The 13509-nt window shown below is 41.1% G+C and overlaps 1 protein-coding gene across 4 annotated transcripts; it reads left to right on the top strand.

Moving 5' to 3' along the window:
- The first annotated feature begins 2792 nt into the window (after positions 1–2792).
- On the top strand, positions 2793–13404 carry noctb (nocturnin b). 4 transcript variants are annotated; one of them, XM_088418938.1, is made up of 8 exons: positions 2793–2845; positions 3541–3702; positions 4245–4395; positions 8479–8550; positions 9722–9876; positions 9958–10123; positions 10988–11319; positions 12648–13404. In XM_088418938.1, exons 4-8 carry the CDS (start codon positions 8538–8540, stop codon positions 13167–13169), a joined length of 1188 nt encoding a protein of 395 aa, XP_088275064.1. In that variant the 5' UTR covers positions 2793–2845; positions 3541–3702; positions 4245–4395; positions 8479–8537; the 3' UTR covers positions 13170–13404. The 4 variants fall into 4 exon arrangements, with proteins under 4 accessions (XP_088275064.1, XP_088275067.1, XP_088275065.1 ...); XM_088418939.1 differs by having other exon boundaries at positions 2797–2845; positions 3541–3657; XM_088418941.1 differs by lacking the exon at positions 8479–8550.
- Positions 13405–13509: the final 105 nt, after the last annotated feature.

The following is a 13509-nucleotide window of genomic DNA, read 5'->3' as shown; positions in this document are numbered from 1 at the left end:
ACCTCTTGAACAAAAGCCTTTAAGAAGCTTTTATGCTTGAGAAGTGCGATCAGCAGAGGACAAAGTCGAGACTGGGTGGGCAGACTTGCAAAGATGTTCAGTATCCAGCATGTTTCCTTGTAAGAAGGATCCTCTTGATGAAGACTTTGCCGCCAACCAGGGCGAGAGGCTGGAGATCTATGGATAACATGTAAAAATTGGCAATGGCTTAGGTCACTTGAGCAAATGAGCCTAGCGAAAGATATAGACCAAAATCACATTGGATATTGCTTACAGAATGTAAAACAAAACAAATTCAAAACCAAACTAACTCATTCAAACGAAATTTTTACGTATTTTTACATTTTTCCCAGGAATTCAATTCCAGATATGTTTGGCTAAAGGAAGGCCTAAACATAAGTGGCGAATTAACTACTTAACTGGGGTATTTGATAACATTAGGTACTAAAAGTACTAAAGTAATTAGGCGATTAAGTACCAAAGTATTCAATTGCCTTTCTGATGTAATCAATTACTTTTTAAGCAGTTAAGCACTAAGGTAATCACATAATTGATTACTTCAGTACTTAAATACCCACTAAAGTACCTAAAGAAATTCATTACTTTAGTGCTTAATTTAATGCCTGCCATTGTTGCACAATAATTTAGCTTGGCAAACATGTAAAAAGTTCCAAATAAACACCTGGGATCCAATGTCTGGATATTTAAAAAACGTTGGGATTGAATGAGTTAAAAATCAAAAACAGGGATGGGAAAATGGCCGCCCAAAATTTGCTGATGTTAACTGTTCAGCAGACACAATTAGCATTAGCGCAACACTGATTGGTAAAATGTGTATGAAGTGTTTTGTCTATCAGAAAAAAAGGATAAAAGATTTTTGAGCATTTACTTTTCAACATTAAGCACAACGCTTCTTATACACGATATGCAAAAGTTTCCATACACTGCTTAAACGTGCATGTGTCCTTAAAGACACTTACAGTTGATGCTTCAAAAATATTTCATGAGTAAACTTGAGATTGAAGCTGCCTGTTTGCTGCTACAAGGTCAATAACTTCCTGTTCTTCTTCTTGATATGCAGACAGGGCATGTTTTATGCTAAACACCTAAAAAATAAGCTTCTATAAATTGGTTGCAGGGACAGGTTGTATTTTGGAAATGATACAGCCCTCATGCTTTTAGGGAAGTTCATAACTTTCTTTCCCTTGGTTTTAGAAGCTCCGTACATTAATATTGTCTTTCAAGAGAGCTCCTAAACAACTAAATCAGTGTTTTTAAACTAAGCAACCAACATCAGCCATTCGGCCACTTAATGGCGCACCAAGACAACAAATGGAGCCTCCGACCTGAATGCTAGTCAAGACGGTCTTTGCATACACGCTACAACATTGCCATCTATTGCTGTGGTATGCTGATTCCACATTGCAAATATTGAACATTACTCTTTCTTAATTGGAAATGATCCCAAACTCAGACATTCTCAGTCTGCGTATGTCTGCAAGAAAGATATGTGGAAAAAATGGCGGTGCAAACATGCGTGCTTGCGGTAAAGTGACTGGTTTTGAGGCAGATTAGTGTGTGGGGGATTTGTTAAGGCTCCTGTAGCGTCTGCCTGATGGCAGCAGTTCAAACAGGTTGTTCTGTGATGAGTATTGTCCCTGATGAGGTTGTGTCTCCTCCTTAGAACCCTGGTATGGTAGAAAGGACACTTTGGATTGTACATCTGTAGAAGTTCAGTATTAGTACAGTAATATTACAACTTTAGGTTGACTGTGTCATACATATGCAACACATCCAATAATGAAATGAATGTGTATTTTTGTACATATGGCAAAGAATATTCACCTGACATATGAGAAGTGGTGGTGGAGCTAGCAACATGTCCTAAGGAATTATTTGCATCTGGATTTGACAAAAAGCTGTCATCAATGATGACATGCAAAGTGCTCTGTGACTGGCTATGCCCCCCCAACTCACTCACAAAAAGAAAAAAGAAGGTCAAGCAGAGTCATGGTGTCGGTTGATTTAAAAAAAATATTTCTAAACCTTTATGGACAAAAGCAATGAAGCGTTATTCTGATTGATTTCGCATTTTTATTGATGAGCAGAACAAATTCCATGTGCCTTGTGACGAATCTGCAGCCAGGAAAAAAAAAACCACAGGAAAAAAAAACATGTCAACAATCGACTCACAACTGGAACATCTGGGAGCTAGTGGAACATAATGGCATCTGTTCTCAGTCAGATAGTCGCGGATACCCGCGAATATTTACGTGTTTCTGTGCGTCCTTTCGAGGAAATGGAATGCTGGCGTCAGTCCAAAATTCCAATAAACAATGGACCTCTTTTTTTTGGATCAGTGTAAAGTCTTTGTTCCCATTGTAATTCGTTCTAGAGTTATTCTGGAGAAGTCGCACAGATTTTACGTCACCGCTGCGATGAGAGGTCGCGCGTGACCCGTAAACAATATTTCATTGTTTTTTAAATCTAAAAATAAAACGTTTTTTATATATATACATTTGTGTCCCTTTATTGTGAATTCCAAATAATTGAAAGAATTTTAAATTCGTCTTTAATCCATCAAACGCAACAACTTTGTATTGCAAAATGTCTGCTGATTTTTTTCTATAGGCTCTCTGTGACACTGTTCCTTTAAATCTAAATAAATAAATAAGTAAATAGATAAATAAAATGAGACGTTTTCTATGACATATCGGACACAACAAACGTTTTGCTGTGAATGACGACAACACCTTTCGACAGCTAGAGTTGCTTTCTGCGCATGTCTACACTCCGCACGAAGCAAAACTACACAGAGCGAGTAGGAAAAGACTCCATTGCCAAGGTAAGATTAATAATAAATATGCCGCGCCTAAAATTTCAACTAAATATCCACAATAATAATATTTATTCTCTAAATGCCACGGTGTGAACGTTTATGGCATCTTGGGGGGGAAGCAAGTATGGTCAATTAATCTAGTTTCGACCATCTCTTTTCCGTTAGTTTAACTGCAAATGCCATTAAGACAAGACTTTGAACAAGAAAAAAACAATTATTTGTTAAAATCATCCCATTCTTGCTTCACAGAATATCCTCATGCACACAAAGTGAAATGTTCTTTGTTAAGACACAGGTGGTAAATGGACAATAAAATAATACTAGACCATATAATAAGACTATCCACTTTGCAGACTCTTACTTTGTAGACTCATACTGAAGGCACCAGAAGTATGAATGAACACACGAGGAGTTATGTACTTAAAAAAGAGGGAACTGACTGAGAACGTGTTTTACTGTACTCAAGTACTACTCAAGTAATACTTCAAAGTAGCCATCCTTTCCAGTTCCTTTCTCTTAGCAAGTGGGCTGTGAGACAAAATCTCTTAATACAATATAATCATTATTTAAAATGATTTATTGATTTTTTAAAAATATTTTTTGACTAGATGTTGTCTATGATGTAGGTCACAAATAGCATGCTCCGTAGAGCTATACATTTACATTAATAAATTTTTTCGTCTTATGCTTGTCCTCATTAGGGTTTCCGGTGAACCGAAGCCTCGCCCAGCTCAGCTTTAAGCAAGAAGCTGCATACACACACATATTGACAAACAAGCAACCACACTTATATTGAGATATTTGTTGACAGTAAGCAGGTAACCACACAAAAGCAAAGGAAGAACATTCAAACACCACAAATGGTAGGCCAAGGCACAGACTGGAACCGAAAACCTTACAGCTCAGGGGCAGACGTGCTTACCAATCACCTGGCCTCCTTTTTTATGTTGAAGCGCTTGGAGATTTGAATACGTTTATATATGCTAGAAAAGTGATTGTCAACTTTTTTTCAATAATGTACCTACCCCCTGTGAAATATCTTTTCAGCCAAGTACAACTGAAGCATTTTAGGTGGGAAAAAAAAAGACTTGAAACATGCCATCAGTGTCTGCTTTATTAAACTTTAGACCCTTTCAAACTTAGAACCATTCTAGTATGGGGGAGGATCTGCGTTTTTACAATAATGAAATTGAATAACCCACTGAACATAAAATGTGTATTCTGAACTTATATCTTCCTGAAACAATTCATTCAATAATTATTTTTAAAGGATTTTTGCATGTTTGTTTGTTTTATTGAAAATCTTCAGTACCCCCTAATTTTGCATCCAGCAGAGGGCAGAAATAATGATCTCGTTCTCGCTCTCTCTCTCTCCCTCTTAAATGACCTTGCAATGGAGCTACAGGGTCAAGCAAGCGCCCAGGCTGGCAACAACACAGGCAGACAGCTGGGTCCTCCCAGTGGAACTTGTGTAACTCCAGTGACCACTTGAAGGACCTTATGCAGGCGAAGCAACATGCGAGGATAATAAGGCAGGCAAAAAAGAAAGAAAACAGGTAAGTTGTCAGAAAAGCATTTTTTTTTTTTTTTGTCGCCATTGTTTGATTTTGCTGTAGTATGCAGTGTTGTATTTTTGTTTTTGTTGTCTGGCTGTTAAAGTACTTAGCCTGCTGAAAGTTGCTTAGAACGCAAATTGCCTGCAGGTACTCTTCAGTTTTATTTTCTGACATTCTTTAACATTCTTTAGTTTTTGAAAGACACATGGTCGTCACAAAAGTTAAAGCTATTAGCAAGCTTGTGGAGTTTGCCGTCTTTTACATATACGTTGTACCATCATCTATATTAAGTTAAATATGGTTTATATACTGTATTATATATTATATATTACTAGATTACGTCCTCTACTCTTTGTTTCATACATTTGGATGTATTTACTTGACAATATTTACAATTGTACGGTAAGGTCCCCAGTATATAAACATCAGCAACATGGTGACCTAGTGTTTAGTACAGGTGTGTCAAACTCATTTTAGCTCAGGGACCGCATGGAGGAAACTCTATCCTCAAGCGGGCCGGACAGGTAATATCATATGTAGATTTTTGAAAATAAATAAACATGAGTAATAACCTTATTAAGTTGTATGAAACAAATGTATATTTTCTGATCATTTTCTTCATAAATACATATTTTTCTATAGAACACATAAGAGGAACAAAACGAAACAAAAAAATAAAACCAACAAATACAACTAACAAGATCCAAGGAAAGGACACTCACAATCAAAAGCTTTGTCTGTACAATTTCTTTGCAAGGAGTACAGTGAACAGCAAATAATTGAACAGAATCAAATGGTGCTGTCGTGGCTCATTTTGGACACCGGGTGGCACCCAAGTAATGATATACACAACAGAAGACATTAAAAACTCACGAAGAAGTCATGGCGTCACGTCAAATTAATTGGAGCTATGTGGTCACTGCTCAGCTGTAAATTTAAAAAGAAATGCAAGAATGGTTGTTTATGATACATCAGAGACCAAAATTGGTAAACCTCCTCGTTGGGCCTCCGTTTGACACCCCCTCAGTTAGTACTGTTTCTGATGCTCCAGTCTTCCTATATCCCTAGTTCTTCCATTGCTTATTTGGGTTCTCTTCGATGCAATCTCCCTCATGCAAAATTGCCGTAAATCCTGCATGCTGTAAATCCTGCATGGGTTACAGAAGAGTTCACTTGTGTTGAGGATGTTTGCCTGTGAATTTGTACTCTGCGACTGGCTAGCAACAGTTCCGGAGTGTACCTTACCTCTTGCCTAATGTCAGCTGGGATATGTTCCAGCTCAACTCTAATGTGGATAAGTGATATAGAAAATGGATGGATGGATTTTTAAATGTCTACATCTTTCACTTATATTGATGAGCTATGCAGTTTACTTCCGGTAACTCAAGACTCATATTTAAACTTGTAAATAAGTGCTGTTTGAATGCATGTGGACCATCTAACTTCTGCGTTGGAGTTTGGTATGGAGAAGGCGACCGCTCTAAAGGTCAGAGTTAAGGGGCAATTTAAGAGAGACATATACAGAACATGTTTTATGGCTTTTGGCAATTGGACTTGAACTGAATTAGAACTACGAAAACACCATTTCCTTAACTTAAGATGGCATTGTCTTTCAAAGGTCCAGTGTGTTAAATCAAATGCGTTAAGTGTTCGGTGTCAAAATAAGTTTTTTCATGTCATAGCTCACAGTAAAACATGACCGTCGAATCGGCATGCAAAATGACCTACATTATTGTGAACCGTGCAGTTCTGTAATGCCATGAGGCAATTTCACTTTCCCAATATGGAAATGTCAATGTCCTACTAAAGTATACAGCCGTCTCTCTCTCTCTCTCTCTCGCTCGCTCACTCTCTCTATCGCTATCCACAGTATCTCCAGCACACGCACGCTCTGTTGATAAACCCTAAGCCTACTCGTGTTTTCTCAACTTAGCACTTAATGTGCCTAAATAACCCCGCCCCCTGTGAACTACAAATAATGTTGCCACACATCCCACGCTAACACACTGCGCTTGCATGTCGCGACTTGCGGTTGACGAATATCCGGCGTGGACAGACAGACGTGAGTCTTGTGCACACACAAACGTGAGTCAGCCCACAAGACCCTCTCGTTTCGTTTCACCACGCTGCTCTCACGTCAAAGCGCAACAGTGGGAGGAAGCCCTCTCAGGGAGGATTCATCAGGTTCCAGGTGGTCGCACGAAATAATTTCAACTCTTATACTGCCCTACAAGGAATCTGAAAGCTAAAATCAGCCTCCCGTTATCAAAATTATGCGCACGAGTCTAGCTCTGATAAGCTCTTGTATTGAAGAGTAAACTGTAAAAGCAAAGTGCACGAAAGCCTTCAAACCCCATTTCCAAACTTGGCTGTCTTGGCAGTAGTTTTACCGCTTGGTAACAATGGTGCTTCGGGTCACGGCAACAGTTCCAAAGTCACTCACTGACTTCCATCCGTTATTGCGCCCACGTTGAAGCGCAAATATGCTGTGATTCACATTAGTTTGACTGATGTAATTTCATTCGTTGATCGGGCAATTTTGTCCAAACAAAACAACAGAATCTTGCCGCGTACATTTAAATGTGATTCAGTGCAGGGCGGGGTGTCAAAACTATTTTGGTCGTGGGACACTTTGTCGTTACAGCTTCCCTTAAGTGGCCCATTTTACTGTAAAGGCGGTTGGGAGTTGATTTTCTGTTGGAGGAAGTCTTTTTTTCTTTTGTAGTAGACAACCAGTCTCGACTTCTCCGGGATTCCTGTTGTGTCCATTTTTATTAGAATACCAGTTTCACAAACACACTATTTTACTGATACATTGCATTTATAAAAACACATATTTCCATGACTATGCACGCATTTGTCCCATCATATAACTACATATGCACAACAAATTGGTGGATGACGAGTTTTGAAATCAGAAATCAAGGTTAAAGGCTTGCTCAATTATTGTTCAAGTTACTGTAAAAAGGGAAAGAAACAATCTTGCACATTTTATCTTATTAGCTTTTACACATGACATTTTGAAATTTTGATGTAGATTTTAGCAAGGGTTATGGAAGTTGATACACACTGCTTTCACGGGCCACACAAGATAACGTGGTGGGCCCTATTCATGGCCTCTGGCCTTCAGTTTGGATTGCAGGAACCATAATGTTTATGTGATGTCATACTTCTCCAATCGTTTTATTTTGGCACTTTTGCAGAAGTGTGCATGTTTTATTTTGGTTCTCTTCAGTCTCAGCTGAACGCTGTACTTGTCATCTTGTCGTGGAAAAGTACAATGTGAGAAATGACGCTTGTCAAACCGCAACAAGAAGGCGTTGCTACATGCTTAGAGGGGAAGTCATTGCTTAACCCCTTGGAGGCACGTATTTGCACTCACACCCTTGCCACAATTCTTCATTTGTTATGTTACTATGTTACCCGTATGTTTATACCAGGTGCGGTGAAAAGAACTGTTATGAAACTGTGCTGCTTGTTGACTACTTACTAATGTGAAGGGATACTAGTTTGATACACACTTTTAAAGTAATACTTTGTTAAAATGAGTCAGAATAATGTCATTATCACCGGTACGTTATTAATAATGAATGCTATTCAAATATGCAAAAACACCGATCGTCAGAATCCGACACTTTATTTTTATACATCTGTGTTTACATTTTCAAACGATCACTCCTAAAAGATCACAGCGTCCCATCACTGGTGAGCTATTTGTAGAATGGGCCCATGGGCTTCTCATGTGGTCTTTGGGGGCCCATGGGCACCAGGTTTGCGACCCCTCGGTACTCACGTGTTCACATTCGATTACGTACCGTGGAAAATGGCACACAATCCGTGTGCGCCATTGTGTGTGTGTGTGTGTATGGGTATTGTGAGAAAGCAACAGTGCGCTCACCCGCTGCTTCACCAGCACATGACCTGGCGTACTCCATTATGGCCGAGATGACGTCTCTCGGCTTCCTAATCTGTCTCCCGCCCCCGAGGCTTTATAGGCTGCAGAAAGCACAGCCAAGCGAGAGCTCCGCTTACACTCGCGAATGTCACGGCTGTCTCAACGCTTTCATCTTCATCTCCTGACAGTGCAGCGAACGCAACAGAACAACAACAGAACGCAAAGTGGACGTACTGGGAGGACAGTGATGGAGACAATGAGTAAGACATTTGTCATTGATGTTATGGCGGTTAAGCTGTATTTAAAATCATCTTTTATTTTTCTTCACGTTGAAGGAGACCATATGGGAGGTTTTAAAATGAGGGCCATCTGCTGTTTGTGCGTCATTGTTACAACGTATGGTCGCATGTGTTGAGCTAGGTGCTTTGAGTTGTGCTAAGTCTCAATATCCAATGCCAATTATGGTCATTTTTTTTAAGTTACAAATGTATACCGTTATAAATATATTATAAATATAACTTATAAGTATAAGTTATATGTATATAGTAGTATATGTGTATATGAGTGTATAAATGTCGTGATTTTGAATTAAATGACGTTGTGCAAAATGCCCAAGACAAGGTTCAAGCGATAGTATGATTATAGTGTTGAATGTTTGCTGAGAATAAACAAAAACAGGCTGTGGCAACGCACGCGCAAATCAATATAACCCACATTGGCTTCGTCGACTTCAAATAATACCTTAGATTCTTTTGTAAACATTCCAGTGCAATACTTGCTGCCTGCCCAACTAACGCTTTATACTCCAGTGATTTTCCACTATGTGGCTTTATGTCACAGACAAGTGAGAAAGATGTCAAAGATGTTGTGTTTTCAAAAGAAAATGGTTTCATCCGCTGCACACACTCTTGCGATTTCTGGCTGTTAAAACCAACTCATTTCATACTCATGGAGAGTTTTATTAAGCACAATGCAAAACTTGTGAGTCATGCAAGTGTGCTGATGAGCATGCGGATTAAGAGGGAAGTACCACTAAACCACTTTAGCAGTACAGGTACAGAATAGTAGTGTGAATCAGTTGGGTTCAACTGCCCAATTATAGGTCAAAAAAAGACTGACTGAGTATTTGGGTCAATTTGACCCAACTCTTTGCCCACATATGAACTCCTGACCAGTTTTCAAAATAAAAGGTTTTTAAAAAGAAAATAGCTTGCAGACTGGGATAATCATAAGGACATAATTCCCATAATCATTTCAGGTGCAGCCAGGTACCAATTGATTCGCGGGCTGTAACCAACTGGATCGGTCGAATTCGGACCAATCTGTGGGTTGATGTGTCATTATAAGCCAGTCAGACAAACAGCCTTTCCCACTCACTTTGTCGTGTATAACACGTGACTAATATCGCTGTGTTTGTGTCCTTCTCTCCAGGTTACCCAATGGGCGGAGGGGTCACCAGGCTGTACAGCACCTTGGCTCACACCCACAGCAGCAGTGGCACAAGCGGCCACCGTGTCCCCCTCCCTCTGACTCACTTGGACCCTTACCAGCCAGCGGACACAATCCTGGATCCTGATTTGTGCCAGGTAACCTTTGCCTTCTAACCACGTGCAAGAGATAAAGACTTTGAACTGGAAAGGACGGCCTGTGTTTGGTTTGCCTTCCAGGAGCCAAAGGGGTCCTTTTTGAGTCCCCTCGATCCAGCCGAGGTTCTGAGGCAGTGTGAGGTGGCCCTCGGCGATCAACCGCCGCGCTTCCACAGGACGTTCATTCGACGCTCGAGTGGCAGCGGCGCCACCATCCGAGTGATGCAGTGGAACATTTTGGCCCAAGGTAGGGGACAGCTCTGGTTTACACACCTTCTCCGGCCACACCTTTGGACAGAAATCCATTTTGGTGGGCACCTGGGTATTTAGACAATACAGTAGTAGAAAGCAGTCGAAATTTTTGTGTTGACACCCCAAAACCACCGGGTGGTGCTAGCGGCCAACTTATCACATTTCCATGCATTTTAATGACTTCAATGATTGGCTTAGCCTGGAGTGATTGGCTTAGCCTGGACGCCCCATCATGCAAAAGTCTTCAAAAGTCGTAATACTCTAACGATGACATAATGAATATTCCAGTATTTCGGTTTCATAAATATATAAATATACAGCGTAGTTACTTTTGCTGTTAAAAAAGAAAAAAATACATGTATGGATAGGGCTGCTCCCACTAAAGATTTTGAGGGGTTGGAAATAAATATATATGAATATTTAATAATGTTATGACCCTTTCAAAGTCAGCCCAAGTTGGGCGACAATAAGACCATGCTAGTGAAGAATCCCCGGACAGCCAGGAGTTACCTGGAAGAGCTTATACCAAACGTATATTGTATTTTTAAAACTAGCAGCTTCATAGACTCAAGACTGGTCCGAAAACAATTCTCACGTGTCTGTCTTACGTCAGAACTATGATGGTGTTCCCATGGTTACAGCTAGTAAGAGGACATCCAAAGTGCACACGATTGATATGAAGACGTTCCGGGCCACATTGACTTTTTTTTTAAAAGAACAGGCCGACGGGCCGAGCCGTTCGCAAACGACGAGCATCGTACGCCGCGGAATCGTAATAAGCCGAAGGAGTCCAAAGTATGTGAAAACAGAAGGTCCTTCTATGACACTAATGAGGAAAGTCTCATCTCTTTCTTATCAGCTCTCGGCGAAGGACTCGACAGTTTTGTGCTGTGTCCTCCGGAGGCCCTCAGCTGGTCCCGAAGGAAGTACCTCATCTTAGACGAGATCCTCACCTACCGACCTCACATCCTGTGTCTGCAGGAAGTGGACCACTACTTTGACACCCTGCAGCCGGTTTTGGCCCGTCTGGGTTACAGCAGCAGGTTCTGCCCTAAGCCCTGGTCTCCGTGTCTGGCTGTAGAGGGCAACAACGGCCCTGATGGCTGTGCGCTCTTCTTTGAGGAGTCGCGTTTCGAGTTTTTGGATTGCGTCAGTTTACAGCTCTCAGCCATGATGATTCCGACCAATCAGGTGGGTACAACCTTCCAGATGTCCCCACTAAGCTAAGCGCTGCGGTACAGCAGACTTTCCGCGAGCCCTGCCTCCCAACAGCAAAAATCTAGACATGACAGCCCAAAAGCTAAGCACTGGTTTTGTCGAAATGAAAATCCTCGACTCACTTCCTTGACACGAAGATGCTATAAAATAGTGTGAAACAGACTGTTAGCTTTCCAAATGAAACTCAAGTGTCTCGACACCAAGCTTTGACGAAATGCCAACAAACCGCTGCTTTTGTCGAGATCAATCTCTTCGGTTCACCTTAACATAGTTCAATGCTTCTCAGTTATTTTTTTGCAAAGCCCTCCCCCCTCGAAAAGAGAAACCGTTCTGCACCCCTCACTCACCACCGTGACTGTAAAAAGGATTCTTATCCATAAGAATTAAATGAATCTACCTAAAATTGTATCCATTTTTACAACAGAAGAAAAAAGCTATATAAATGTCACATTTTACATGGTTTATACGTGAATATGTAAATCCTTATTTAAACTAGACATATTGTGGACCAACTGAACCTATTGACACTGAAAAAAAAATTAAATGATTGAATAGTGATCTCGCTCAGTGCCATAGTAATAAGAATAATGCATAATAAAATTCTGGTCAAATATGTTTTTTCATGGAAAAGAGCTAACGCCCTTTACTAATGCTTACCTAATTTATGCCAATTGAGCACTAGAGTGCTAACTGTGACCACTGGATGGCAGTGTTTCCACACTTACAACACATCTATTACCTACATCAATTCTAACTGAAGAATGGAAGTCAATCTTTCGTATGGCAGCACCCATATTTACATAGACATAGCACACAATATTCCGATGGCCTTGAAAGAAAGGTGAATGAAAATGCTAACTATACTGGCCCTCCAGAGGTTTCCTTTCCCAATAACGCTTGGCATCGAAAGCGTAAATTGATCCAGAACGTTAACACAGGAAAGTTCATCAAAGTGCTCGAAATAAAACGTATATACCTATACAAAATACTAAATGAATAATTACAAACTGATCCAGAAAATTATCGGTGCTCACCCATTATCTTAAATATATTAAGCGAGAGAAAAGGGTGTAAAAAACATTGAGCTGTTTTTTCTTTGATCAAATCTCATTAATGATAGATGTAATTTAGAAAAACCAAATGCTGAGAGCATTTTTTAAAGCTGGGAGGCTGTAAAAAGGAACAGGCGTAGTTGGTATGTAAATTAGCCGCGTGTCGTCTAACTATAGGGTGGAAAGGATGGCTCGCAGGCACTTTTTCAGAAATGAAGATCTCTCTGACATGTCATTGTCTGGTCTCAGGTTGCTTTGGTGATGATACTGCGCTGTCGAAGCACAAGGAGGTGCGTGTGCGTTGCCGTGACCCACCTGAAGGCCCGCTCCGGCTGGGAGTGGCTCCGCAGCGCCCAGGGGTCGGACCTCCTGCGTCAAGTCCAGAACGTGGTCCAGAAACACGCGTCAGCGCCGCCGGCGGGCGCCGACGCCCGCATCCCTCTGATCATATGCGGGGACTTCAACGCGGTCCCGACCGAGGAGGTGTACTGTCGTTTTGCGGCTTCCCCTCTGGGTTTGGATTCGGCTTATAAGAAGCTCAGCCAAGATTGTTCGACGGAGCCGCAGTACACGACGTGGAAAATTCGCCCCACGGGGGAATGCCGCACCACGCTGGACTACATTTGGTACAGTCAGGACATGCTGAAGGTGGACGCCGTCTTGGATATGCCTTCCGAGAAGGAGATTGGCCCTAACAGGCTTCCGTCCTTCAGCTACCCTTCAGACCACCTCTCTCTGATTTGTGACTTCAGCTTTAAGGAGGACGAGTGACTGGGGAAACAAATATTCTATGGATTTATGTCATAGTGGGTCTGTGAACCTGTGCAACAACAAGGATGGAAATATTATGAACTGAAACCTTGTCTACCTCCTGACCTCTGACAGTGTTGACATGTTGCACCAACGTTCGCAATACATCCGCTCTTGAACCCTGACGGAATTTGAATGAAACCGTTTACGTGCTGCTAGTGAACTGACTGGAATAAACGTAAACTTTGCGATCGTTTCCATGTCCGCTCTTTTTTTCCTTTCACCCCTATCATATGGTGGGACTGCTGGGGACCTTTGCTCCCCATAACCGATTAAAAATCTAGGAGGATAAACATTAAAA

The sequence above is a fragment of the Hippichthys cyanospilos genome, chromosome 7 (genome assembly GCF_059441005.1).
Source record: "Hippichthys cyanospilos isolate Australia breed blue-spotted pipefish chromosome 7, RoL_Hcya_1.0, whole genome shotgun sequence".
NCBI classification, from domain to species: domain Eukaryota; kingdom Metazoa; phylum Chordata; class Actinopteri; order Syngnathiformes; family Syngnathidae; genus Hippichthys; species Hippichthys cyanospilos.
Note: the sequence above shows the minus strand (reverse complement) of the source record. Positions and strands in the feature narration are given on the sequence as shown.

What these genes read in the sequence shown, in the direction of transcription:
- noctb (XM_088418937.1), top strand. Translation starts at nt 8,436, where the DNA reads ATGTCACGGCTGTCTCAACGCTTTCATCTTCATCTCCTGACAGTGCAG. An exon ending in GACAGTGATGGAGACAATGA is followed by an intron (nt 8,551 to 9,721) that starts GTAAGACATTTG and finishes CCTTCTCTCCAG; the next exon opens with GTTACCCAATGGGCGGAGGG. An exon ending in TGATGATTCCGACCAATCAG is followed by an intron (nt 11,320 to 12,647) that starts GTGGGTACAACC and finishes GTCTGGTCTCAG; the next exon opens with GTTGCTTTGGTGATGATACT.